Raw genomic sequence first — 25,700 nt, 5'->3', positions numbered from 1 at the left:
TGTAATGCGGAGATAAGGGTTGTACTGATGGGTAGCTTGTATGTTGACTTTGCGTAGACTCCCCGCACGGCACCAGAAATTCTTCTGCTACCTCTTGAGCACTGCGTTGATTTCTTGAAGAGAAAGGGTGATGCAGCAAAGGTAGCGTAAGTATTTCTCCCTCCATTTTTGAGAACCAAGGGTATCAATCCAGTAGGGGAGGCTATGCGCGAGTCCCTCGTACCTACACAAAACAAATAGCTCAACGTAACCAACGCGATTAGGGGTTGTCAATCCCTTCACGGCACTTACGAGAGTGAGATCTGATAGAGATGATAGATAATATTTTTGGTATTTTTGGTATAAAGATGCAAAGTAAAATAAAAGGGAAAAGTAAAAAAGCAAAGCAATAATAAAGTGATGGAAGATTGATATGATGAGATAGACCCGGGGGCCATAGATTTCACTAGTGGCTTCTCTCAGAGCATAAGTATTCTACGGTGGGTGAACAAATTACTGTTGAGCAATTGACAGAATTGAGCATAGTTATGAGAATATCTAGGTATGATCATGTATATAGGCATCACGTCCGAGACAAGTAGACCGACTCCTGCCTGCATCTACTACTATTACTCCACTCATCGACCGCTATCCAGCATGCATCTAGAGTATTAAGTTAAAAACAGAGTAACGCCTTAAGCAAGATGACATGATGTAGAGGGAAATTTCATGCAATATGATAAAACCCCATCTTGTTATCCTCGATGGCAACAATACAATACGTGCCTTGCTGCCCCTACTGTCACTGGGAAAGGACACCGCAAGATTGAACCCAAAGCTAAGCACTTCTCCCATTGCAAGAAAGAACCAATCTAGTAGGCCAAACCAAACTGATAATTCGAAGAGACTTGCAAAGATAACCAATCATACATAAAAGAATTCAGAGAAGATTCAAATATTGTTCATAGATAGACTTGATCATAAACCTACAATTCATCGGTCTCAACAAACACACCACAAAAAGAAGATTACATCGAATAGATCTCCACGAGAGAGGGGGAGAACATTGTATTGAGATCCAAAAAGAGAGAAGAAGCCATCTAGCTATAACTATGGACCCGAAGGTCTGAAGGTAAAACTACTCACACTTCATCGGAGAGGCTATGGTGATGATGTAGAAGCCCTCCGTGGTGGATTCCCCTTCCGGTGAGCTCCGGAACAGGCCCCAAGATGGGATCTCGTGGATACAGAAGGTTGCAGCGGTGGAATTAGGTTTTTGGCTCCGTATCTGATCGTTTGGGGGTACGTAGGTATACATAGGAGGAAGTAGTACGTCGGTGGAGCAAAGGAGGGCCCACGAGGCAGGGGGTGCGCCCTAGGGGGGCGCCCTCCACCCTCGTGGCCGCCTCCTTTCTTTCTTGACGGGGGGTCCAAGTCTCCTGGATCATATTCGGTGAGAAAATCACGTTCCCGAAGGTTTCATTCCGTTTGGACTCCGTTTGATATTCCGTTTCTTCGGAACACTGAAATAGGCAAAAAAACAGCAATTCTGGGATGGGCCTCCGGTTAATAGGTTAGTTACAAAAGTAATATTAAAGTGGAAAATAAAGCCCAATATAGTCCAAAACAGTAGATAATATAGCATGGAGCAATCAAAAACTTATAGATACGTTGGAGACGTATCAAGGCGCGGGAGGGGGCGGGGGAGAAGGAGCCGCACCGGACGCCGGCCGGGAGGGAGCGGGGACGGAGGTGAGCAGCGGGGGGGGGGACGCAGGGGGACTCGGGGGAGCAGAGGGGATCGATCGAGAGCAGGGGGCGGCGGATGATGGGACTGGGGGAATCGGGAGGCCCCTGGGGAGCCAGATCGAGGGCACCAGAGAGCTGGGCCTAGGGCACCCAGGTGGCCCAGCTCCCATGGGCCGATCCAGCTGAGGGGGGAGGCCCAGTCGGCGGGAGCCGAGGGTGGGCCGAGCCGGGGCCCAACACACCCGGCGCGGAGGGGGCCTGGCCCAACAGGCGGTGCAGGTTGCACGCGCGTAGGGTTTCCCCTCCCGCGGAAGGCGCCGCCACCACCGCCGGCGCGGCACCGGAGTGAGCCGGCGATCGGCGAGATGGAGCGAGGGAGGGCCGGAAACGTAACGCGGAGGAGCCGAAGGCAACGATGAACGGCCGGAAGGGCGACAGCCGCCGCACCGGGGGCGAGGGCACAGGGCCACTGCGAACCGTGGGTGGCGTCGGGGGCGCCACCGGGCCGGCACCGGGCATCGGACGGCACCAGGAGGAGCGGGCGGCGCCCCTTTCGGAGCGGCCAGCCACGCCCTAGGCCCAAGCGCACCGGCGGCGAGCAGCCCCGGCCCTCAACGCTGCGCCTTGGCAGCCATCAGCCCGAGACGAGCTCAAGGGCAGCGCCTGCACCCGCGACGGCCGCGAGCTAGTGGCAGAACCCCGCTCCTGGGGGGCTGAGCCACCGGGCCGGCAGGGCCGCGCGGAGCGGCGCGAGGGGTGGCGCCGGAGAGGCAGTCAGGGGGAAGGGGGGCTCGTCGGCCAGATCCGCCCAGCGCAGCCGGGGGGCGGGGGGACCGGACACGGGGGCCGCGGCAGCCGACGACGGCGGAGAGGACGGAGCCACGAGGGCCGGGGAGGGACAGGCGACAGAAGCGCCGGCGAGGACGCCGGACGTCGCGGCTAGGGGCGCCGCCATCCCGGACATCGCCAGGAGAATCGCCGGAAGCCGAGCCCCCCATCCAATGCCATACACCGTTACCCAGTGATTGTTGTTATTGTTCCCTAGTGTCATGGGCTGGGGGTGTTATTTTGGTTCTAGTTTAATTTATGGCAACATTGGTTCTCCACTCTCAGATTATACATCGACAGTTTACAAACATTGGTACTGACATGACTTGGAGATGTACTGGCTACAGATTGTCGCATGGATGGAAAGTTGTATTATATCGATTTGTCAAGTTTTTACTGAATTTTGTTTCCAGGGCTTTTAACACATTCTAAGAATTTTAGAAGTCCTGTGGTATTCTAGTTAGTTTTAAATGTGCTTTGCTTCACTTTGGAAGATGTCAGTTGTTTGAATTTTAACTCTGCGATCTGCTTGAGATTTTTTTTGTTTTCTTCTGAACCTTGTGCTTCTGCCTTTGACGATTTCGTTGAATTCACCATTGACGTAGGTCTTGGTTTAATTCCATCGACATGTTGTACATGCGTACTACTTTTTATGTTGAATTATTTGATCAGATGTTTGGGTGCCAACTGATAACAGGAGATGTATACACTAAGGATGGAAAGTTTTTATTTGACCAGATTGGGTAACTTCACGCTGAATTTTGTTTTCAGGGGCAAGAGCTCATTGCGAGCATTAACACCATTTACTCGTTCAAAAATTCAGAAAGTCAGCCCTATTCTAGTGATTCTGTACACAATCTAACCCAGCGCTGATGGTGACACTTTCATGGCCTGATGTGGGGTTATGGAACTTCGAAATATACCTGGTCGTTGCTATTTCATTTCATATAATTTCTTGTCACTTATCGGTTGATGAGATATTAATTTCAAGACATGCAAAATTATGTTTCTGCTGAGAAAAACTGTTACTAAATTGTTCCCCTGTAGCAACTTTGTCTCATTTTTATTAAGTGCCTTTTACAATTCAGTAGCAAGGATATAAGGGGAGTTTGTTAAGTTGTAAAGATTGAATTTTTAAATGTTCCACAGCATATTATTTCAATATAACAAACCCTGCCTACCAAACAAAATTTTTAAACAAAGAGGATTGTGGATGGAGGGGTTTGGGGTATTAAGGGGTTCTGAGGGGATCGGTTGGAAGGAAGGGATTCACCCAGTCCCCTGAAATCCCCCCCCCCCCCCCCCCCCCCCCCCCCCCCCCCCCCCCCCCCCCCCCCCCCCCCCCCCCCCCCCCCCCCCCCCCCCCCCCAACCCTCCCCAATCCACTTCTACCAAACAAAGCCTTATTAAGGGGTTGGGCTGGTTGCTTATGTGCCAATCAGGAGAATTTTTCTAGACCTTCCAATTGCCATCCAACGGCTAAGCCCCACAGCCCGTTTTTTCCTTTTCTTCTGATGAGACGCGGTGCGGTTTTACCCCCCTTTTTTAGTACACCTGTCTATAAGAGCTGGATTAATGCACAAAGCTTACCATCTTTTTTTAACTCAATATAATCACAAATGCTTGCATACACGTAAATGCAATCACCTCTACAAATACGCACGTGCACATATCCGAGATAATGAACCGGCACATCATTTTAAGATTGATGAATTCGCCACATAAAGCTTGTTTGTCGACGGGGACGTCTTTTCTCACTTAACGAACATCGCCGAAAAGATTGAAATAAATCGGCCATCAGATTGCATAGCTTTTTTTTGTGGGAACGGATTGCATAGTTATTTCTACAGAAAAAAAAGTGTAGAAGCTTAGTTTCCTGCCATACCGGGGTAATTTAATTAGGACTGTGATATTTGGCACACGTGTGCCATATAAGCAAAACTGCTACACATCTACTTCTTTCATTTTAAAGTACCATACGATCCCTTTTCTTTGACCTCGCCTCTCCCAAACGACCCCGCAGGCTCCCGAGAAACCTGCTTCTCCCGCACATCTCGGGCGCCCACCCCCGAGAAAACTGCCACTTCTTCACGTCTACCACATGATTTCTCCTCAGGACAAAGTTACCATGGTATTCGTATGCAAGTTATCAGGCCTGTGTTGCATAACTTACCGTGCTATTTACATAGAACGTACCAGGTACTATGCTTCAACAACTACACCCCTTCAAAGTTACCACTGTGTTTTGTACACAAGTTATAAGGTCTTCGATGTGTAAAATACCGTGGTACTTACACATAAGTTATCAGGGTATATGTACATCAACCTCCCCCGTCAAAGTTACCATGGGGGATTGTACATGAGTTACCGGGTCTACAGTTCGTATATTATCATGGTACTTGCACCTAAAAACCTGGGTGTGTTTCGGTAGCTTTTTCCATAGGTCAAAAATTACCACGATGTTTTTGCGTAACTTATCACGCCTATAGCACGTGTGCCCCTCATGACACTAAACATTATGTGACTTTCCCGTGGCACGCCATGTGTTGTGTTCATCCAAGAGGCCCACGCGCGAGGCGAGTGTATGTTTTTAACAACTTATTTTCCTTTGGTAAAAAAGTTACCATCATGTTTATATTGCAAGTTATCGGTTATGCGGTGCTTATATTATCATGTTATTTACACAAAAATTATTGGGATGTTTTGAACAACTTTTTCCCGGACAAAAAGTTATCATGGTGATTCTAGGTAACCTATCAAGCCCGTAGTGCTTAAAATATCATGCTATTTACACAAAATTTATCAGGGGTATGTTTCAGCAACAAATCCCCCCCCCCCCCCACACGGGTCAAAAACTTATCATGGTGTTTAGTTATCGCAGTGCATATGTTTTCATACTATTTACACATAAAAATGCCAGGGGAGGGAGGTATACTACCGTGCTATTTACACAGAAGATACCGGAGTATATTTTCAAAAAAAAAATCCCTACGGTCAAAGTTGCCATGGTGTTTTTACCTCAGTTATCAGATGTGCGCTGCGTATATTACCATCTATTTATACATAAATTATCGGATATCTTTTCACATTTGTCTTCCCCAATGGTTAAAGTTACCACACTGTTTGTATCTAAATTGTCAGGTCTATGGCGTGAATGTTATCGTGCTATTTACAGAAATTACCGGGGGACGGGTTCAACAAATTTATTCCCAATGATCAAAGTTATCACGAACATGTCAAAAACAGTATTTCCCTTAGCTTGCTCAACAATGAGTGTCATAGATGAGGTGGTTAGCTCCCTTTGTTGATTACTTGTAGACCAAAGATCAAATCCTAGTCCAAGCATTATTTTTGTCGAAAATGGGGAAGGCGCATGGGCCATAATTGACAATTAGGAAAATTAGGAAGGCAAGGCGCGTGTGGCAGTTTCGTAATCTGCCACACGGTTGCCATATACATATTTCGATTTAATTATGATGTGTGTTAATTTCAGTTTAATATCGACTCGGTGTAGTTTCTTGTATAGATCGGTTTAATCCATCGGGGGGTCGCGACAAGGGCTAGGACAATTTCTAATAATTAACGCCGATGGAATTTCGAGCATCCCCTGCAACCTCCTTTCTGAAAACGGGGGCAAAGTCTTGCCTCACTTCTTGGCTAAGAAGAATGGTACTCATTTAATTAGTGAAAGACTAGGCGAAAACTGACAAACACCCATAGCGAGCGATTGTCATAGGACAAGACAATCTCGAGGGCACGCACCACCGATCTAGCACACGACATATACACTAGACACACCTCGTTGAAGAACACCATCGAGATTGGACACAAGCGTCACGACCACCGGTCCTCCTCAAGCAATGACTCCGACTTCACCGTAAGATCTGCCAAGCACGTGCTGACGACAAGGCAACTCCGATTCTGGAGGCGAGCTACAAAGGAGACAGATGCAAGGTCGTCGCCGCGAAGAATTGTCAAGCTGGATGACCCGTCGCCGGTCATCGCCCGGACCTTGCCGCCGCAACTCCAACTTCATGATAACAAATAGACTACGACGACACGCCGAAAAACCGACTACACTGCGCTGAAGCTGTAGCGCTGCGACATGGCCGTCTCTTCTTTCTTCTTCTTCTTCTTCTTCTTCTTTTTAGCTTGCGGGAAACGACATGGCCATCTCAATGGTATGCAATCGAGTGAAGGTGAAAACTCCGGAGGTCACTTGAGAAAAAGAGACTGCCGAGAAAAAGAAATGGAGGCCGGTGCACAGAGCATGGTTTGGTTACAGATCGTTAAGATGTCTCTTTAGACATGGTCTGCTACCATCACCAAAACTTTGCAATGGAAGGAGTAACAGAGAAAATGACATAAGTGGCCACAGAAAATGAGAAGGCCCGTGTGAAAGCAAAAATAAATAAATAAATTGCGGAGATTCAGCCTCCGCGAAACCTGACCGCCATTCCCCTTTGTTGCATTGGAAATATTCTTCTGTGGAGATGAACAGAACCAAGTGCCGTGACCATGGTTGCTATCGCCTACAGCCTGAGCATGCAGAGCTTAATTACTTCAGGATACAAAAAAATAGCAGGGCACAGAAAGTAGGCGAAAGATGAAGCAAGCCGCACCTCCACAGATCAGTCTCCCCCATCCTCCAGGCATTTTGAATACGGTCGCCGTCGAAGTTCTGATCGTCTGAATACAGATCTCATGCTATAGACATGCGCAATGCCATGTTCCATGTACGTGCCGGACTGGAATTCAGTAAGGTTTGGTTTGCATCATCATAGTGTACTTCTTTTACACTATCTGGATGAGAACAAAAGGTTGTGTTTGGATTCCTAGTCATACACCACTACTTTACCCTTGTTACTCATGATCAAAGTGCAGGCGCATTCACAAAAAATGGTCTCTCACCAAACAGCTGTGGAAACATGGCTCAGACAAAATTTGAATTGCCAATGGTAGCCTGTCCCACATGCCATAGATATAAGAGGGGGATCAAGTTCACAAAAAGTTTGGTCACCCACCCGTTCTGGCAAAAAGTAGGCAACAATCCTGCAAAAAATAAATAAATCCACAGGCCATGCCAAACGCTGAAGTTAGAACCAATCCCAAATGGTGGTCAAATTGCTTTGAGTATCACGGAAACTGGCATGCATAACCATGTTGAACACAAGGAAACAAATAATAGGATTTCTTTACTTACCAGGCCAATGAATGATGAGTCCATAACAGAGACAAAAATCAGATATGCACCAGGATGAACAAAGATCATATACTACGTCACGTGCTGCACTCGCCTAAAGAAAAGGATGACAAGTGGGGTTCAGTCCAAATGCAACAATGGATTATTATTAATTTTTTGAAAAATTGTGGTGTTCTTCCGTTTAGATAGTCAATGGCTCAGTATAGGCTTGAAGGTTTAGATGCCCAAAGCCAGTAAAAACACAAACATGTATGTTTAGCTTCCTTGTTGTGTTTTATATCATCTAAACCGTCAGTGTAAGATACACGCTCCATATGACTCATGTTGCTCTTTCAAAAACAAGTATAGAGGAAACTGTATGACGGCTCATGTATACTCTTACCTGCAAACAGGCACAGAACCACTACCTATAAGCTTGTACCTTTGTATAGCTGACATTGGGGCTTCAGACAACACATACTCATGAACTACTTCAGGGTCTACTTGCAGGTCACATTGTTGTGGATGGCATTGCCAGTCTGCTGTATCCACTGTCAGTTTGTTCTGCTCTACATCACCAGAAATCACCACAAGAGCAGGCACCAGATTTGAAGTGGTGGAACCTGCTGCAGTCTCGCATGATGATCTCCCTGTCCTCAATCGCCGACACCATCTTCATCACCACATGGCAGTCCCCACAGACCCGCAGGTTTTTGACAATCTGAAGGGGCGTCCCTGGTGGTGTAGCTATCAGACCAAAGGCAAGAGCCAGCCGCTCACTGTGCGTGACCAGCATGGCTTCCTTCTGCTCTTCTGCCATGTCATGGAGCACAAAGCTCGTGTTCGGACAGTAACCCTCCTGCTTCAACCTGGCTGTCATCGCCTTCAGCTTTGCGTATATCTGGTCGGACAGAGGGTGCGATTTGTCGGAGGCTATAAAGGAATGGACCTTATTCTTGAACTGAATCCAGCTGGATCCAGCTTCCTTCTTCACCTTTTTAGAATCCATGAGCTTCCTCACTTCATCCCTCTCTTTCCACCTCCCTGCGGACGCATAGATGTTGGAGAGCAGCACGTATGTAGCCGAATCGAGCGGTTCAAGCGATAGCAGCTTCTCTGCGGCCAGCTTCCCAAGCTCAACATTCTTGTGAACTCTGCATGCGCCTAGCAGTGTGCGCCATACCATTGCACCCGCTGGGAAAGGCATGTCTCCGATAAGGTTCATTGTTTCATCCAACTTGCCTGCGCGGCTGTAGAGATCCACCATGCACGCATAATGCTCCATGGTGGGACTGATCTTGTGGTCTCTAACCATGGAATCGAAGTATCGCTGGCCTTCTTGTACAAGTCCAGCATGAGTGCATCCTATGATAACCGCGAGGAATGTGACGCCATCCATCTCGACGCCTGCAGCTTCCATCTGACAGAATGTATCAAGGGCCTCCTTGCTGTAACCGTGCTGCGCATACCCTGATATCATCGAGTTCCATGACACCAAGTCTCTCTCTGTCTGCCTCTCAAAGACACTTCGAGCACTGTCAATGCTCCCTTTTCTTGCATACATGCTGACAAGTGCGCTGCCCACGCAGACAGCGTCCTGGTATCTGTATTTGATCGAAACAGCGTGGAACTGCCTACCCTGGTCAACCCCAGCGGTGGGACTAGCACATGCATCGATGACACTAGAGATAGTAAACTCATTTGGCTTCATGCCTTGCATGGACATCTCCATGAACACATTTGTGGCACCATCGCAGTCGCCAGCTTGGGAATAGCACGACAACATTGCAGACCATGCAACAACGTCCTTCTGGTCAATGGTTTCAAATATAGAGAGGGCTTCTCCAGTGCTTCCAAGCTTTGAGTATGAGGCAAGAAGTGCAGTCCCAACAGACGGTGCATGCTGGTAGTTGGTTTTGATGATCTGGGCATGAATCTGGGGAGGCAAGACTGGCAGTGATGTTGTGAGCATCGTCGAGTAGGTGAACTCATTTGGCTTGACATTGTCTTCTCTCATTCTGCTAAAGAGTGAGGCAGCAAGAGGAATATCACCGTTCTGAATGCATCCGCCTATCATAGCAGTCCATGAAACGACACTCTGAGATCCTGGCATCAGCAAGAAAATGTTGAAAGCATCATCCAGTTCACCGCATTTGCATCAAGGAAATACAATCAATTAAAGAGAAACTTTCATAATTAAATTCCTTGAAATCCAATATAGTGGGTTTAGCAACATCTAGGGTTTTATTTCTTTCAATCCCACTTTCATCATAAAGATCTAAATACTCCGAATTTTTGGAACGCCTTCTAGGTAAAGGAAGATCATATTCAGTTTCATCAAGATTCATATTGCAAAACAAAGATTTGATAGGAGACACATCAATAACTTTTAGATCTTCATCTTGATTTTCATAGGAATTCAGTTTAGCGGCCATCTTATTGACTAAGGTAGCTTGCATATCCGAAATTTCAGCAGTCATCTTTTCAAGACGAGCAATTTGGGATCTTATACCATCAAATTCCTTAGACATATAATCGAGCTCTTTATTCATATAACTCATAAAACTTTGTTGTTCCTTAAGCTCGTTTCTAAAGAAATTATTATGCTCAAATTGCAAAACCATAAACTTCCTAACATTGTTTTCGATCTCCTCTAACCTTTTAAGGTGAAGATCACCAAATATAGGTAGAGCCATCGCGACAAACAAGCAATCCAACACACGAGCAAACAAAAGGCAAGCGAGAAAAAGGTAAACGAAAAGAGAGAAGGAGATTGGGAGAGAGAGGGCAAATAAAACAGCAAGGGTGAAGTGGGGGAGAGGAAAACGAGAGGCAAATGGCAACTAATGTAATGCGGGAGATAGGGATTGTGATGGGTACTTGGTATGTTGACTTTTGTGCATACTCCCCGGCAACGGCGCCAGAAATTCTTCTTGCTACCTCTTGAGCTTGCGTTGGATTTCCCCGAAGAGGAAAGGATGATGCAGCAGAGTAGCGTAAGTATTTCCCTCCATTTTTGAGAACCAAGGTATCAATCCAGTAGGAGGCTACACGCAAGTCCCTCGTACCTACACAAAAACAATAGCTCAACGCAACCAATGCGATTAGGGGTTGTCAATCCCTTCACGGTCACTTACGGGAGTGAGATCTGATAGAGATGATAGATAATATTTTTGGTATTTTTGATATAGAGATGCAAAGTGAAAAGTAAAAGGCAAAGTAAAAAAGCAAAGCAAGATTAAAGTGATGGAGATTGATATGATGAGAATAGACCCGGGGGCCATAGGTTTCACTAGTGGCTTCTCTCAAGATCATAAGTATTCATGCTAAGATATATGACAATGATGGAGCGTGTCATAATAATGGAAAGGTGGAAAGTTGCATGGCAATATATCTCGGAATGGCTATGGAAATGCCATGATAGGTAGGTATGGTGGCTGTTTTGAGGAAGGTATATGGTGGGTGTATGATACCGGCGAAAAGTGCGCGGTACTAGAGATGCTAGAAATGGTGGAAGGATGGGGAAAATGCGTATAATCCATGGACTCAACATTAATCATAAAGAACTCATATACTTATTGCAAAAATCTAGAAGTTATCAAAGCAAAGTATTACGCGCATGCTCCTAGGGGGATAGATTGGTAGGAAAAGACCATCGCTCGTCCCCGACCACCACTCATAAGGAAGACAATCAATAAATAAAGCATGCTCCGACTCCATCACCTAACGGTTCACCATACGTGCATGCTACGGGAATCACAAACTTTAACACAAGTATTTCTCAAATTCACAACTAATCAACTAGCATGACTCTAATATCACCATCTTCATATCTCAAAACAATTATCAAGCATCAAACTTTTCTTAGTATTCAACGCACTCAAAAGAAAGTTTTACAAATCTTGAATACCAAGCATATTATTATTATTAAGAAAATTACCATGCTATTTAAGAATCTCAAAATAATCTAAGTGAAGCATGAGAGATCAATAGTTTTTATAAAACAAATCCACCACCGTGCTCTAAAAAGATATAAGTGAAGCACTAGAGCAAAACTATAGATATAAGTGAATCACATAGAGTATTCTATCAAATTCCAATTCATGTATGGCTCTCTCACAAGGTGTGTATAGCAAGGATGATTGTGGTAAACTAAAATCAAAGACTAAAATCATACAAGACGCTCCAAGCAAAACACATATCATGTGGTGAATAAAAATATAGCTCCAAGTAAAATTACCGATGGAAGTAGACGAAAGAGGGGATGCCTTCCGGGGCATCCCCAAGCTTTGACTTTTTGGTGTCCTTCGATTATCTTGGGGGTTCCATGGGCATCCCCAAGCTTAGGCTCTTGCCACTCCTTGTTCCATAATCCATCAAAAGATTTCACCCAAAACTTGAAAACTTCACAACACAAAACTCAACAAAAATCCCGTGAGCTCCGTTAGCGAAAGAAAACAAAAGACCACTTCAAGGTACTGTAATGAACTCATTCTTTATTTATATTGATGTTAAACCTACTGTATTCCAACTTCTCTATGGTTTATAAACTATTTTACTAGCCATAGATTCATCAAAATAAGCAAACCACACACGAAAAACAGAATCTGTCAAAAACAGAACAGTCTGTAGTAATCTGTAACTAATGCAAACTTCTGGAACTCTGAAAAATCAGAAAAAATAGGACGACCTAGGCAATTTTTATATTGATCAGCAGCAATTGGAATCACTATTTTATCACGTTCTGGTGATTTTTAATAATTTCTTTCCTGAACAGAAAGTTTCTGGAAATTACAGCAAGATCAAATAACTATCATCCAAGAAGATCCTATAGGTTTAACTTGGCACAAACACTAATTAAAAGATAAAACCACATCTAAAATAAGGTAGATGGATTATTTATTCCTAAACATAAACAAAAACAAAAAAAGCTAAAAATAAAATTGGGTTGCCTCCCAACAAGCGATATCGTTTAACGCCCCTAGCTAGGCATAAAAGTGAGGATAGATCTAGGTATTGCCATCTTTGGTAGGCAATCCATGAGTGGCTCTCATGATAGATTCATATGGTAATTTTATTTTCTTTCTAGGGAAGTGTTCCATGCCTTTCTTTAATGGAAATTGGAATCTAATATTCCCTTCCTTCATATCAATAATTGCACCAATCGTTCTAAGGAAAGGTCTACCAAGAATAATAGGGCAAGAAGGATTGCAATCTATATCAAGAACGACAAAATCTATGGGCACATAATTCCTATTTGCAACAATAAGAACATCATTAATTCTTCCCATAGGTTTCTTAATAGTGGAATCCGCAAGGTGCAAGTTTAGAGAGCAATCATCAAAATCGCGGAAATCTAGCAAATCACACAAAGTCTTGGGAATAGTGGAGACACTAGCACCCAAATCACATAAAGCATAAAATTCATGATCCTTAATCTTAATTTTAATAGTTGGTTCCCACTCATCATAAAGTTTTCTAGGGATAGAAACTTCTAACTCAAGTTTTTCTTCATAAGATTGCATCAAGGCATCAACGATATGTTTAGTAAACGCTTTATTTTGACTATAAGCATGAGGAGAATTTAACACGGATTGCAACAAGGAAATACAATCAATTAAAGAGCAACTTTCATAATTAAATTCCTTGAAATCCAAAATAGTGGGTTTAGCAACATGTAGGGTTTTATTCTTTTCAATCCCACTTTTATCAATTTCATCATCAAGATCTAAATACTCCGCCTTCTAGGTAAAGGTGGATCATAATCAGTCTCATCAAGATTCATATTGCAAAACAAAGATTTAATAGGGGACACATCAATAACTTTTAGATCTTCATCTTGATTTTCATAGGAATTGGAAGAACACGCTTTAATAAAGGCATCTTTCGTAGCACGCATCCTAGCGGTTCTTTCCTTGCACTCATCAATGGAAATTCTCATGGCTTTGAGAGACTCATTGATATCATGCTTAGGAGTAATATATCTAAGCTTTAAAGAATCAACATCAAGAGAAATTTTATCAACGTTCCCAGCCAATTCATCAACTTTAAGCAATTTCTCTTTAAGCAAAGCATTGAAATTCTTTTGCGAATTCATAATTCTTTAATATAGTCAAATATTCCATAGAGCATCTAGTAAATTTCCACATTAATCCATAATTATTAGAAGGATTACTAGGATAAGGCTTAGGATTAAAGTTCCCTCTATACGCGTTGTTACCAAAATTATTCCTACCAACAAAATTCACATCCATAGATTCATTATTATTCTCAATCAAAGTAGACAAAGGCATATCATTAGGATCAGAAGAAACACTCTTAGTAGTAAATAATTTCATAAGTTTATCCATCTTTCCACTCAAACATTGATTTCTTCTATCGCATGCACTTTTTTATTAGTAGATCTTTCAGTGTGCCATTGAGAATAATTAACCATAATATTATCTAGGAGTTTAGTAGCATCTCCTAAAGTGATTTCCATAAAAGTGCCTCCCGCGACCGAATCTAAAAGATTTCTAGAAGAAAAATTCAATCCGGCATAAAAATTTTGTATAATCATCCACAAATTCAAACCATGAGTAGGGCAATTACGTATCATTAATTTCATTCTCTCCCAAGCTTGTGCAACATGTTCATGATCAAGTTGTTTAAAATTCACAATATCGTTTCTAAGAGAGATGATCTTAGCGGGAAGAAAATACTTAGAGATAAAAGCATATTTGCACTTGTTCCAAGAATCAATACTATTTTTAGGCAAAGACGAAAACCAAGCTTTAGCACGATCTCTAAGCAAAAAGAAATAGCTTCAATTTAACAATATCATTATCGAACATCTCTTCTTTTGCATATTCACATAAATCCGAAGCTATTTAGATGAGTAGCGGCATCTCACTAGGAAGCCGGCGAATTGATCTTCATAACAAGATCAACAAGCCAGTATTGTTTCACAAGATTCGGTATTGGTAAGAGGAGAGCAATCGGAGTGCTAAGAAAAATCATTATTGTTGGTATTGGTAAAGTCACAACAATTTGGTATTATCTTGAGCATCGTGACAGGCAAGCAATCCAACACACGAGCAAACTAAAAAGGCAGGCGAGAAAAGCAAACGGAAAAGAGAGGGCGAAATAAAACGGCAAAGGGTGAAGTGGGGGAGAGGAAAATGAGAGGCAAATGGCAAATAATGTAATGCGAGAGAATAAGGGATGTGATGGGTACTTTGGTATGTGAACTTTTGCGTAGACTCCCGGCGGCAACGGCGGCACCAGAAATCTTCCTGCTAACCTCTTGAGCACTGCGTTGGATTTCCTTGAAGAGGAAAGGGTGATGCAGCAGAGTAGCGTAAGTATTTCCCTCAATTTTTGAGAACCAAGGTATCAATCCAGTAGGAGGCTACACGCAAGTCCCTCGTACCTACACCAAAACAAATAGCTTCCACGCAACCAACGCGATTAAGGGGTTGTCAATCCCTTCACGGTCACTTACGAGAGTGAGATCTGATAGAAGATGATAGATAATATTTTGGTATTTTTGGTATAAAGATGCAAAGTAAAATAAAAGGCAAAGTAAAAAGCAAAAAAAGCAATAATAAAGTGATGGAGATTGAATATGATGAGATAGACCCGGGGGCCATAGATTTCACCTAGTGGCTTCTCTCAAGAGCATAAGTATTCTATCCGGTGGGTGAACAAATTAACTGTTGAGCAATTTGACAAAATTGAGCATAGGTTATGAGAATATCTAGGTATGATCAATGTATATAGGCATCAACGTCCGAGACAAGTAGACCGACTCCTGCCTGCATCTACTACTAATTACTTCCACTCATCGGACCGCTATTCAGCAATGCATCCTAGAGTATTAAGTCAAGAAAAAGAGTAACGCCCTTAAGCAAGATGACAATGATGTAGAGGAATAAATTCATGCAATATGATAAAACCACCATCTTGTTATCCTTCGATGGCAACAATACAATACGTGCCTTGCTGCCCCTACTGTCACTGGGAAAGGACACCGCGAGATTGAACCCAAAGCTAAGCACTTCTCCCATTGCAAGAAAAACCAATCTAGTAGGCCAAACCAAACTATAATTCGAAGAGACTTGCAAAGATAACCAATCATACATAAAAGAATTCGGAGAAGATTCAAATATTGTTAATAGATAAACTTGATCATAAACCCACAAATTCATCGGTCTCAACAAACACACCGCAAAAAGAAGATTACATCGAATAGATCTCAACGAGAGAGGGGGAGAACATTGTATTGAGATCCAAAAAGAGAGAAGAAGCCATCTAGCTACTAACTATGGACCCGAAGGTCTGAGGTAAACTACTCACACTTCATCGGAGGGCTATGGTGATGATGTAGAAGCCCTCCGTGGTGGATTCCCCTTCGGTGGAGCTCCGGACAGGCCCCAAGATGGGATCTCGTGGGATACAGAAGGTTGCGGGTGGAATTAGGTTTTTGGCTCCGTATCTGATCGTTTGGGGGTACGTAGGTATACATAGGAGGAAGGAGTACGTCGGGGGAGCAAAGGGAGGGCCCACGAGGCAGGGGGTGCGCCCTAGGGGGGCGCCCTCCACCCTCGTGGCCGCCTCCTTTCTTTCTTGACGGGGGGTCCAAGTCTCCTGGATCATATTCGGTGAGAAAATCATGTTCCCGAAGGTTTCATTCCGTTTGGACTCGTTTGATATTCGTTTCTTCGAACACTGAAATAGGCAAAAAAACAGCAATTCTGGGATGGGCCTCCGGTTAATAGGTTAGTCCCAAAAGTAATATTAAAAGTGGAAAATAAAGCCCAATATGGTCCAAAACAGTAGATAATATAGCATGGAGCAATCAAAAACTATAGATACGTTGGAGACGTATCAAGGCGCGGGAGGGGGCGGGGGAGAAGGAGCCGCACCGGACGCCGGCCGGGAGGGAGCGGGGACGGAGGTGAGCAGCGGGGGGGGGGACGCAGGGGGACTCGGGGGAGCAGAGGGGATCGATCGAGAGCAGGGGGCGGCGGATGATGGGACTGGGGGAATCGGGAGGCCCCTGGGGAGCCAGATCGAGGGCACCAGAGAGCTGGGCCTAGGGCACCCAGGTGGCCCAGCTCCCATGGGCCGATCCAGCTGAGGGGGGAGGCCCAGTCGGCGGGAGCCGAGGGTGGGCCGAGCCGGGGCCCAACACACCCGGCGCGGAGGGGGCCTGGCCCAACAGGCGGTGCAGGTTGCACGCGCGTAGGGTTTCCCCTCCCGCGGAAGGCGCCGCCACCACCGCCGGCGCGGCACCGGAGTGAGCCGGCGATCGGCGAGATGGAGCGAGGGAGGGCCGGAAACGTAACGCGGAGGAGCCGAAGGCAACGATGAACGGCCGGAAGGGCGACAGCCGCCGCACCGGGGGCGAGGGCACAGGGCCACTGCGAACCGTGGGTGGCGTCGGGGGCGCCACCGGGCCGGCACCGGGCATCGGACGGCACCAGGAGGAGCGGGCGGCGCCCCTTTCGGAGCGGCCAGCCACGCCCTAGGCCCAAGCGCACCGGCGGCGAGCAGCCCCGGCCCTCAACGCTGCGCCTTGGCAGCCATCAGCCCGAGACGAGCTCAAGGGCAGCGCCTGCACCCGCGACGGCCGCGAGCTAGTGGCAGAACCCCGCTCCTGGGGGGCTGAGCCACCGGGCCGGCAGGGCCGCGCGGAGCGGCGCGAGGGGTGGCGCCGGAGAGGCAGTCAGGGGGAAGGGGGGCTCGTCGGCCAGATCCGCCCAGCGCAGCCGGGGGGCGGGGGGACCGGACACGGGGGCCGCGGCAGCCGACGACGGCGGAGAGGACGGAGCCACGAGGGCCGGGGAGGGACAGGCGACAGAAGCGCCGGCGAGGACGCCGGACGTCGCGGCTAGGGGGCGCGCCATCCCGGACATCGCCAGGAGAATCGCCGGAAGCCGAGCCCCCCATCCAATGCCATACACCGTTACCCAGTGATTGTTGTTATTGTTCCCTAGTGTCATGGGCTGGGGGTGTTATTTTGGTTCTAGTTTAATTTATGGCAACATTGGTTCTCCACTCTCAGATTATACATCGACAGTTTACAAACATTGGTACTGACATGACTTGGAGATGTACTGGCTACAGATTGTCGCATGGATGGAAAGTTGTATTATATCGATTTGTCAAGTTTTTACTGAATTTTGTTTCCAGGGCTTTTAACACATTCTAAGAATTTTAGAAGTCCTGTGGTATTCTAGTTAGTTTTAAATGTGCTTTGCTTCACTTTGGAAGATGTCAGTTGTTTGAATTTTAACTCTGCGATCTGCTTGAGATTTTTTTTGTTTTCTTCTGAACCTTGTGCTTCTGCCTTTGACGATTTCGTTGAATTCACCATTGACGTAGGTCTTGGTTTAATTCCATCGACATGTTGTACATGCGTACTACTTTTTATGTTGAATTATTTGATCAGATGTTTGGGTGCCAACTGATAACAGGAGATGTATACACTAAGGATGGAAAGTTTTTATTTGACCAGATTGGGTAACTTCACGCTGAATTTTGTTTTCAGGGGCAAGAGCTCATTGCGAGCATTAACACCATTTACTCGTTCAAAAATTCAGAAAGTCAGCCCTATTCTAGTGATTCTGTACACAATCTAACCCAGCGCTGATGGTGACACTTTCATGGCCTGATGTGGGGTTATGGAACTTCGAAATATACCTGGTCGTTGCTATTTCATTTCATATAATTTCTTGTCACTTATCGGTTGATGAGATATTAATTTCAAGACATGCAAAATTATGTTTCTGCTGAGAAAAACTGTTACTAAATTGTTCCCCTGTAGCAACTTTGTCTCATTTTTATTAAGTGCCTTTTACAATTCAGTAGCAAGGATATAAGGGGAGTTTGTTAAGTTGTAAAGATTGAATTTTTAAATGTTCCACAGCATATTATTTCAATATAACAAACCCTGCCTACCAAACAAAATTTTTAAACAAAGAGGATTGTGGATGGAGGGGTTTGGGGTATTAAGGGGTTCTGAGGGGATCGGTTGGAAGGAAGGGATTCACCCAGTCCCCTGAAATCCCCCCCCCCCCCCCCCCCCCCCCCCCCCCCCCCCCCCCCCCCCCCCCCCCCCCCCCCCCCCCCCCCCCCCCCCCCCCCCCAACCCTCCCCAATCCACTTCTACCAAACAAAGCCTTATTAAGGGGTTGGGCTGGTTGCTTATGTGCCAATCAGGAGAATTTTTCTAGACCTTCCAATTGCCATCCAACGGCTAAGCCCCACAGCCCGTTTTTTCCTTTTCTTCTGATGAGACGCGGTGCGGTTTTACCCCCCTTTTTTAGTACACCTGTCTATAAGAGCTGGATTAATGCACAAAGCTTACCATCTTTTTTTAACTCAATATAATCACAAATGCTTGCATACACGTAAATGCAATCACCTCTACAAATACGCACGTGCACATATCCGAGATAATGAACCGGCACATCATTTTAAGATTGATGAATTCGCCACATAAAGCTTGTTTGTCGACGGGGACGTCTTTTCTCACTTAACGAACATCGCCGAAAAGATTGAAATAAATCGGCCATCAGATTGCATAGCTTTTTTTTGTGGGAACGGATTGCATAGTTATTTCTACAGAAAAAAAAGTGTAGAAGCTTAGTTTCCTGCCATACCGGGGTAATTTAATTAGGACTGTGATATTTGGCACACGTGTGCCATATAAGCAAAACTGCTACACATCTACTTCTTTCATTTTAAAGTACCATACGATCCCTAGTTCTTTGACATCGCCTCCTCCCAAACGACCCCGCAGACTAGCCCGAGAAACCTGCTTCTCCCACACATCTCGGGCGCCCACCCCCGAGAAAACTGCCACTTCTTCACGTCTATCACATGATTTCTCCTCAGGACAAAGTTACCATGGTATTCGTATGCAAGTTATCAGACCTGTGTTGCATAACTTACCGTGCTATTTACATAGAACGTACGAGGTATCTATGCTTCAACAACTACATCCCTTCAAAGTTACCACTGTATTTTGTACACAAGTTATAAGGTCTTCGATGTGTAAAATACCGTGGTACTTACATATAAGTTATCAGGGTATATGTACATCAACCTTCCCCGATCAAAGTTACCATGAGGGATTGTACATGAGTTACCGGGTATACAGTTCGTATATTATCATGGTACTTGCACCTAAAAATCTGGGTGTGTTTCGGTAGCTTTTTCCATAGGTCAAAAATTACCACGATGTTTTTGCGTAACTTATCACGCCTATAGCACGTGTGCCCCTCATGACACTAAACATTATATGACTTTCCCGTGGCATGCCATGTGTTGTGTTCATCCAAGAGGCCCACGCGCGAGGCGAGTGTATGTTTTTAACAACTTAGTTTCCTTCGGTAAAAAAGTTACCAACATGTTTATATTGCAAGTTATCGGTTATGCGGTGCTTATATTATCATGTTATTTACACACAAAAAATATTGGGGATGTTTTGAACAACTTTTCCCGGGACAAAAAGTTATCATGGTGATTCTAGGTAACCTATCAAGCCCGTAGTGCTTAAAATATCATACTATTTACACAAAATTTATCAGGGGTATGTTTCAGCAAATACCCCCCCCCCCCCACCCCACGGGTCAAAAACTTATCATGGTGTTTAGTTATCGCAGTGCATATGTTTTCATGCTATTTACACATAAAAATGCCAGGGGAGGGAGGTATACTACCGTGCTATTTACACAGAAGATACCGGAGTATATTTTCAAAAAAAAAATCCCTACGGTCAAAGTTGCCATGGTGTTTTTACCTCAGTTATCAGATGTGCGCTGCGTATATTACCATCTATTTATACATAAATTATCGGATATCTTTTCACATTTGTCTTCCCCAATGGTTAAAGTTACCACACTGTTTGTATCTAAATTGTCAGGTCTATGGCGTGAATGTTATCGTGCTATTTACAGAAATTACCGGGGGACGGGTTCAACAAATTTATTCCCAATGATCAAAGTTATCACGAACATGTCAAAAACAGTATTTCCCTTAGCTTGCTCAACAATGAGTGTCATAGATGAGGTGGTTAGCTCCCTTTGTTGATTACTTGTAGACCAAAGATCAAATCCTAGTCCAAGCATTATTTTTGTCGAAAATGGGGAAGGCGCATGGGCCATAATTGACAATTAGGAAAATTAGGAAGGCAAGGCGCGTGTGGCAGTTTCGTAATCTGCCACACGGTTGCCATATACATATTTCGATTTAATTATGATGTGTGTTAATTTCAGTTTAATATCGACTCGGTGTAGTTTCTTGTATAGATCGGTTTAATCCATCGGGGGGTCGCGACAAGGGCTAGGACAATTTCTAATAATTAACGCCGATGGAATTTCGAGCATCCCCTGCAACCTCCTTTCTGAAAACGGGGGCAAAGTCTTGCCTCACTTCTTGGCTAAGAAGAATGGTACTCATTTAATTAGTGAAAGACTAGGCGAAAACTGACAAACACCCATAGCGAGCGATTGTCATAGGACAAGACAATCTCGAGGGCACGCACCACCGATCTAGCACACGACATATACACTAGACACACCTCGTTGAAGAACACCATCGAGATTGGACACAAGCGTCACGACCACCGGTCCTCCTCAAGCAATGACTCCGACTTCACCGTAAGATCTGCCAAGCACGTGCTGACGACAAGGCAACTCCGATTCTGGAGGCGAGCTACAAAGGAGACAGATGCAAGGTCGTCGCCGCGAAGAATTGTCAAGCTGGATGACCCGTCGCCGGTCATCGCCCGGACCTTGCCGCCGCAACTCCAACTTCATGATAACAAATAGACTACGACGACACGCCGAAAAACCGACTACACTGCGCTGAAGCTGTAGCGCTGCGACATGGCCGTCTCTTCTTCTTCTTCTTCTTCTTCTTCTTCTTCTTTTTAGCTTGCGGGAAACGACGTGGCCATCTCAATGAAGTGCAAAACTGTGAAGGTGAAAACTCCGGAGGTCACTTGAGAAAAAGAGACTGCCGAGAAAAAGAAATGGAGGCCGGTGCACAGAGCATGGTTTGGTTACAGATCGTTAAGATGTCTCTTTAGACATGGTCTGCTACCATCACCAAAACTTTGCAATGGAAGAGTAACAGAGAAAATGACATAAGTGGCCACAGAAAATGAGAAGGCCCGTGTGAAAGCAAAAATAAATAAATAAATTGCGGAGATTCAGCCTCCGCGAAACCTGACCGCCATTCCCCTTTGTTGCATTGGAAAATTCTTCTGTGGAGAGATGAACAGAACCAAGTGCCGTGACCATGGTTGCTATCGCCTACAGCCTGAGCATGCAGAGCTTAATTACTTCAGGATACAAAAATAGCAGGGCACAGAAAGTAGGCGAAAGATGAAGCAAGCCGCACCTCCACAGATCAGTCTCCCCCATCCTCCAGGCATTTTGAATACGGTCGCCGTCGAAGTTCTGATCGTCTGAATACAGATCTCATGCTATAGACATGCGCAATGCCATGTTCCATGTACGTGCCGGACTGGAACCAGTAAGGTTTGGTTTGCATCATCATAGTGTACTTCTTTTACACTATCTGGATGAGAACAAAAGGTTGTGTTTGGATTCCTAGTCATACACCACTACTTTACCCTTGTTACTCATGATCAAAGTGCAGGCGCATCACAAAAAATGGTCTCTCACCAACAGCTGTGGAAACATGGCTCAGACAAAATTTGAATTGCCAATGGTAGCCTGTCCCACATGCCATAGATATAAGAGGGGGATCAAGTTCAAAAAGTTTGGTCACCCACCCGTTCTGGCAAAAAGTAGGAAACAATCCTGCAAAAAATAATAAATCCACAGGCCATGCCAAACGCTGAAGTTAGAACCAATCCCAAATGGTGGTCAAATTGCTTTGAGTATCACGGAAACTGGCATGCATAACCATGTTGAACACAAGGAAACAAAATAATAGGATTTCTTTACTTACCAGGCCAATGAATGATGAGTCCATAACAGAGACAAAAATCAGATATGCACCAGGATGAACAAAGATCATATACTACGTCACGTGCTGCACTCGCCTAAAGAAAAGGAGACAAGTGGGGTTCAGTCCAAATGCAACAATGGAGTATTATCAATGTTTCTGGTACACAATCTCCTGCCTTCGCGATTAGCTCGAATACTTGCAGCTGACCCACCTCGTCTCGTTAACGCTAGACGGAGGATGGTCGAGCGATGCAGTATTGAGCGTAATGCAGGCAGGTCAGAGATCTTCGTGACCAGATAACATTGACACACCTAATACTCCATTGTTGCATTTGGACTGAACCCCACTTGTCATCCTTTTCTTTAGGCGAGTGCAGCACGTGACGTAGTATATGATCTTTGTTCATCCTGGTGCATATCTGATTTTTGTCTCTGTTATGGACTCATCATTCATTGGCCTGGTAAGTAAAGAAATCCTATTATTTGTTTCCTTGTGTTCAACATGGTTATGCATGCCAGTTTCCGTGATACTCAAAGCAATTTGACCACCATTTGGGATTGGTTCTAACTTCAGCGTTTGGCATGGCCTGTGGATTTATTTATTTTTTGCAGGATTGTTGCCTACTTTTTGCCAGAACGGGTGGGTGACCAAACTTTTTGTGAACTTGATCCCCCTCTTATATCTATGGCATGTGGGACAGGCTACCATTGGCAATTCAAATTTTGTCTGAGCCATGTTTCCACAGCTGTTTGGTGAGAGACCATTTTTTGTGAATGCGCCTGCACTTTGATCATGAGTAACAAGGGTAAAGTAGTGGTGTATGACTAGGAATCCAAACACAACCTTTTGTTCTCATCCAGATAGTGTAAAAGAAGTACACTATGATGATGCAAACCAAACCTTACTGAATTCCAGTCCGGCACGTACATGGAACATGGCATTGCGCATGTCTATAGCATGAGATCTGTATTCAGACGATCAGAACTTCGACGGCGACCGTATTCAAAATGCCTGGAGGATGGGGGAGACTGATCTGTGGAGGTGCGGCTTGCTTCATCTTTCGCCTACTTTCTGTGCCCTGCTATTTTTTTGTATCCTGAAGTAATTAAGCTCTGCATGCTCAGGCTGTAGGCGATAGCAACCATGGTCACGGCACTTGGTTCTGTTCATCTCCACAGAAGAATATTTCCAATGCAACAAAGGGGAATGGCGGTCAGGTTTCGCGGAGGCTGAATCTCCGCAATTTATTTATTTATTTTTGCTTTCACACGGGCCTTCTCATTTTCTGTGGCCACTTATGTCATTTTCTCTGTTACTCCTTCCATTGCAAAGTTTTGGTGATGGTAGCAGACCATGTCTAAAGAGACATCTTAACGATCTGTAACCAAACCATGCTCTGTGCACCGGCCTCCATTTCTTTTTCTCGGCAGTCTCTTTTTCTCAAGTGACCTCCGGAGTTTTCACCTTCACAGTTTTGCACTTCATTGAGATGGCCACGTCGTTTCCCGCAAGCTAAAAAGAAGAAGAAGAAGAAGAAGAAGAAGAAGAAGAGACGGCCATGTCGCAGCGCTACAGCTTCAGCGCAGTGTAGTCGGTTTTTCGGCGTGTCGTCGTAGTCTATTTGTTATCATGAAGTTGGAGTTGCGGCGGCAAGGTCCGGGCGATGACCGGCGACGGGTCATCCAGCTTGACAATTCTTCGCGGCGACGACCTTGCATCTGTCTCCTTTGTAGCTCGCCTCCAGAATCGGAGTTGCCTTGTCGTCAGCACGTGCTTGGCAGATCTTACGGTGAAGTCGGAGTCATTGCTTGAGGAGGACCGGTGGTCGTGACGCTTGTGTCCAATCTCGATGGTGTTCTTCAACGAGGTGTGTCTAGTGTATATGTCGTGTGCTAGATCGGTGGTGCGTGCCCTCGAGATTGTCTTGTCCTATGACAATCGCTCGCTATGGGTGTTTGTCAGTTTTCGCCTAGTCTTTCACTAATTAAATGAGTACCATTCTTCTTAGCCAAGAAGTGAGGCAAGACTTTGCCCCCGTTTTCAGAAAGGAGGTTGCAGGGGATGCTCGAAATTCCATCGGCGTTAATTATTAGAAATTGTCCTAGCCCTTGTCGCGACCCCCCGATGGATTAAACCGATCTATACAAGAAACTACACCGAGTCGATATTAAACTGAAATTAACACACATCATAATTAAATCGAAATATGTATATGGCAACCGTGTGGCAGATTACGAAACTGCCACACGCGCCTTGCCTTCCTAATTTTCCTAATTGTCAATTATGGCCCATGCGCCTTCCCCATTTTCGACAAAAATAATGCTTGGACTAGGATTTGATCTTTGGTCTACAAGTAATCAACAAAGGGAGCTAACCACCTCATCTATGACACTCATTGTTGAGCAAGCTAAGGGAAATACTGTTTTTGACATGTTCGTGATAACTTTGATCATTGGGAATAAATTTGTTGAACCCGTCCCCCGGTAATTTCTGTAAATAGCACGATAACATTCACGCCATAGACCTGACAATTTAGATACAAACAGTGTGGTAACTTTAACCATTGGGGAAGACAAATGTGAAAAGATATCCGATAATTTATGTATAAATAGATGGTAATATACGCAGCGCACATCTGATAACTGAGGTAAAAACACCATGGCAACTTTGACCGTAGGGATTTTTTTTTTGAAAATATACTCCGGTATCTTCTGTGTAAATAGCACGGTAGTATACCTCCCTCCCCTGGCATTTTTATGTGTAAATAGCATGAAAACATATGCACTGCGATAACTAAACACCATGATAAGTTTTTGACCCGTGGGTGGGGGGGGGGGGTATTTGCTGAAACATACCCCTGATAAATTTTGTGTAAATAGTATGATATTTTAAGCACTACGGGCTTGATAGGTTACCTAGAATCACCATGATAACTTTTTGTCCCGGGAAAAGTTGTTCAAAACATCCCCAATATTTTTTGTGTGTAAATAAC

General features: G+C 44.9%; 1 protein-coding gene and 1 long non-coding RNA gene across 2 annotated transcripts; one reads left to right on the top strand and one right to left on the bottom strand.

Annotated features, from left to right (window-relative positions):
- Positions 1-6,873: 6,873 nt before the first annotated feature.
- On the bottom strand, positions 6,874-9,889 carry LOC125527146 (pentatricopeptide repeat-containing protein At2g27610-like). Its single transcript, XM_048691711.1, has 4 exons — positions 8,142-9,889; positions 7,760-7,853; positions 7,179-7,608; positions 6,874-7,095 (listed from the first exon to the last, which is right to left on the bottom strand). The coding sequence occupies exon 1, from the start codon at positions 9,849-9,851 to the stop codon at positions 8,313-8,315; it is 1,539 nt and encodes a 512-aa protein (XP_048547668.1). The 5' UTR covers positions 9,852-9,889; the 3' UTR covers positions 6,874-7,095; positions 7,179-7,608; positions 7,760-7,853; positions 8,142-8,312.
- A 13,143-nt stretch (positions 9,890-23,032) lies between these two features.
- LOC125527148 lies at positions 23,033-24,054 on the top strand. The gene is made up of 3 exons (XR_007291984.1): positions 23,033-23,168; positions 23,320-23,749; positions 23,833-24,054. It is a non-coding gene; the product is annotated as an uncharacterized LOC125527148 (long non-coding RNA).
- Positions 24,055-25,700: the final 1,646 nt, after the last annotated feature.

The sequence above is a fragment of the Triticum urartu genome, unplaced genomic scaffold (assembly GCF_003073215.2).
Source record: "Triticum urartu cultivar G1812 unplaced genomic scaffold, Tu2.1 TuUngrouped_contig_3014, whole genome shotgun sequence".
Taxonomy (NCBI): domain Eukaryota; kingdom Viridiplantae; phylum Streptophyta; class Magnoliopsida; order Poales; family Poaceae; genus Triticum; species Triticum urartu.
The sequence above is the reverse complement of the archived record's forward strand: the minus strand, read 5'-3'. Positions and strand labels throughout refer to the sequence as shown.

Excerpts from the sequence above, each read along its gene's own strand:
- LOC125527146 (XM_048691711.1), bottom strand. The coding sequence starts at position 9,851 with ATGCCAGGATCTCAGAGTGTCGTTTCATGGACTGCTATGATAGGCGGA.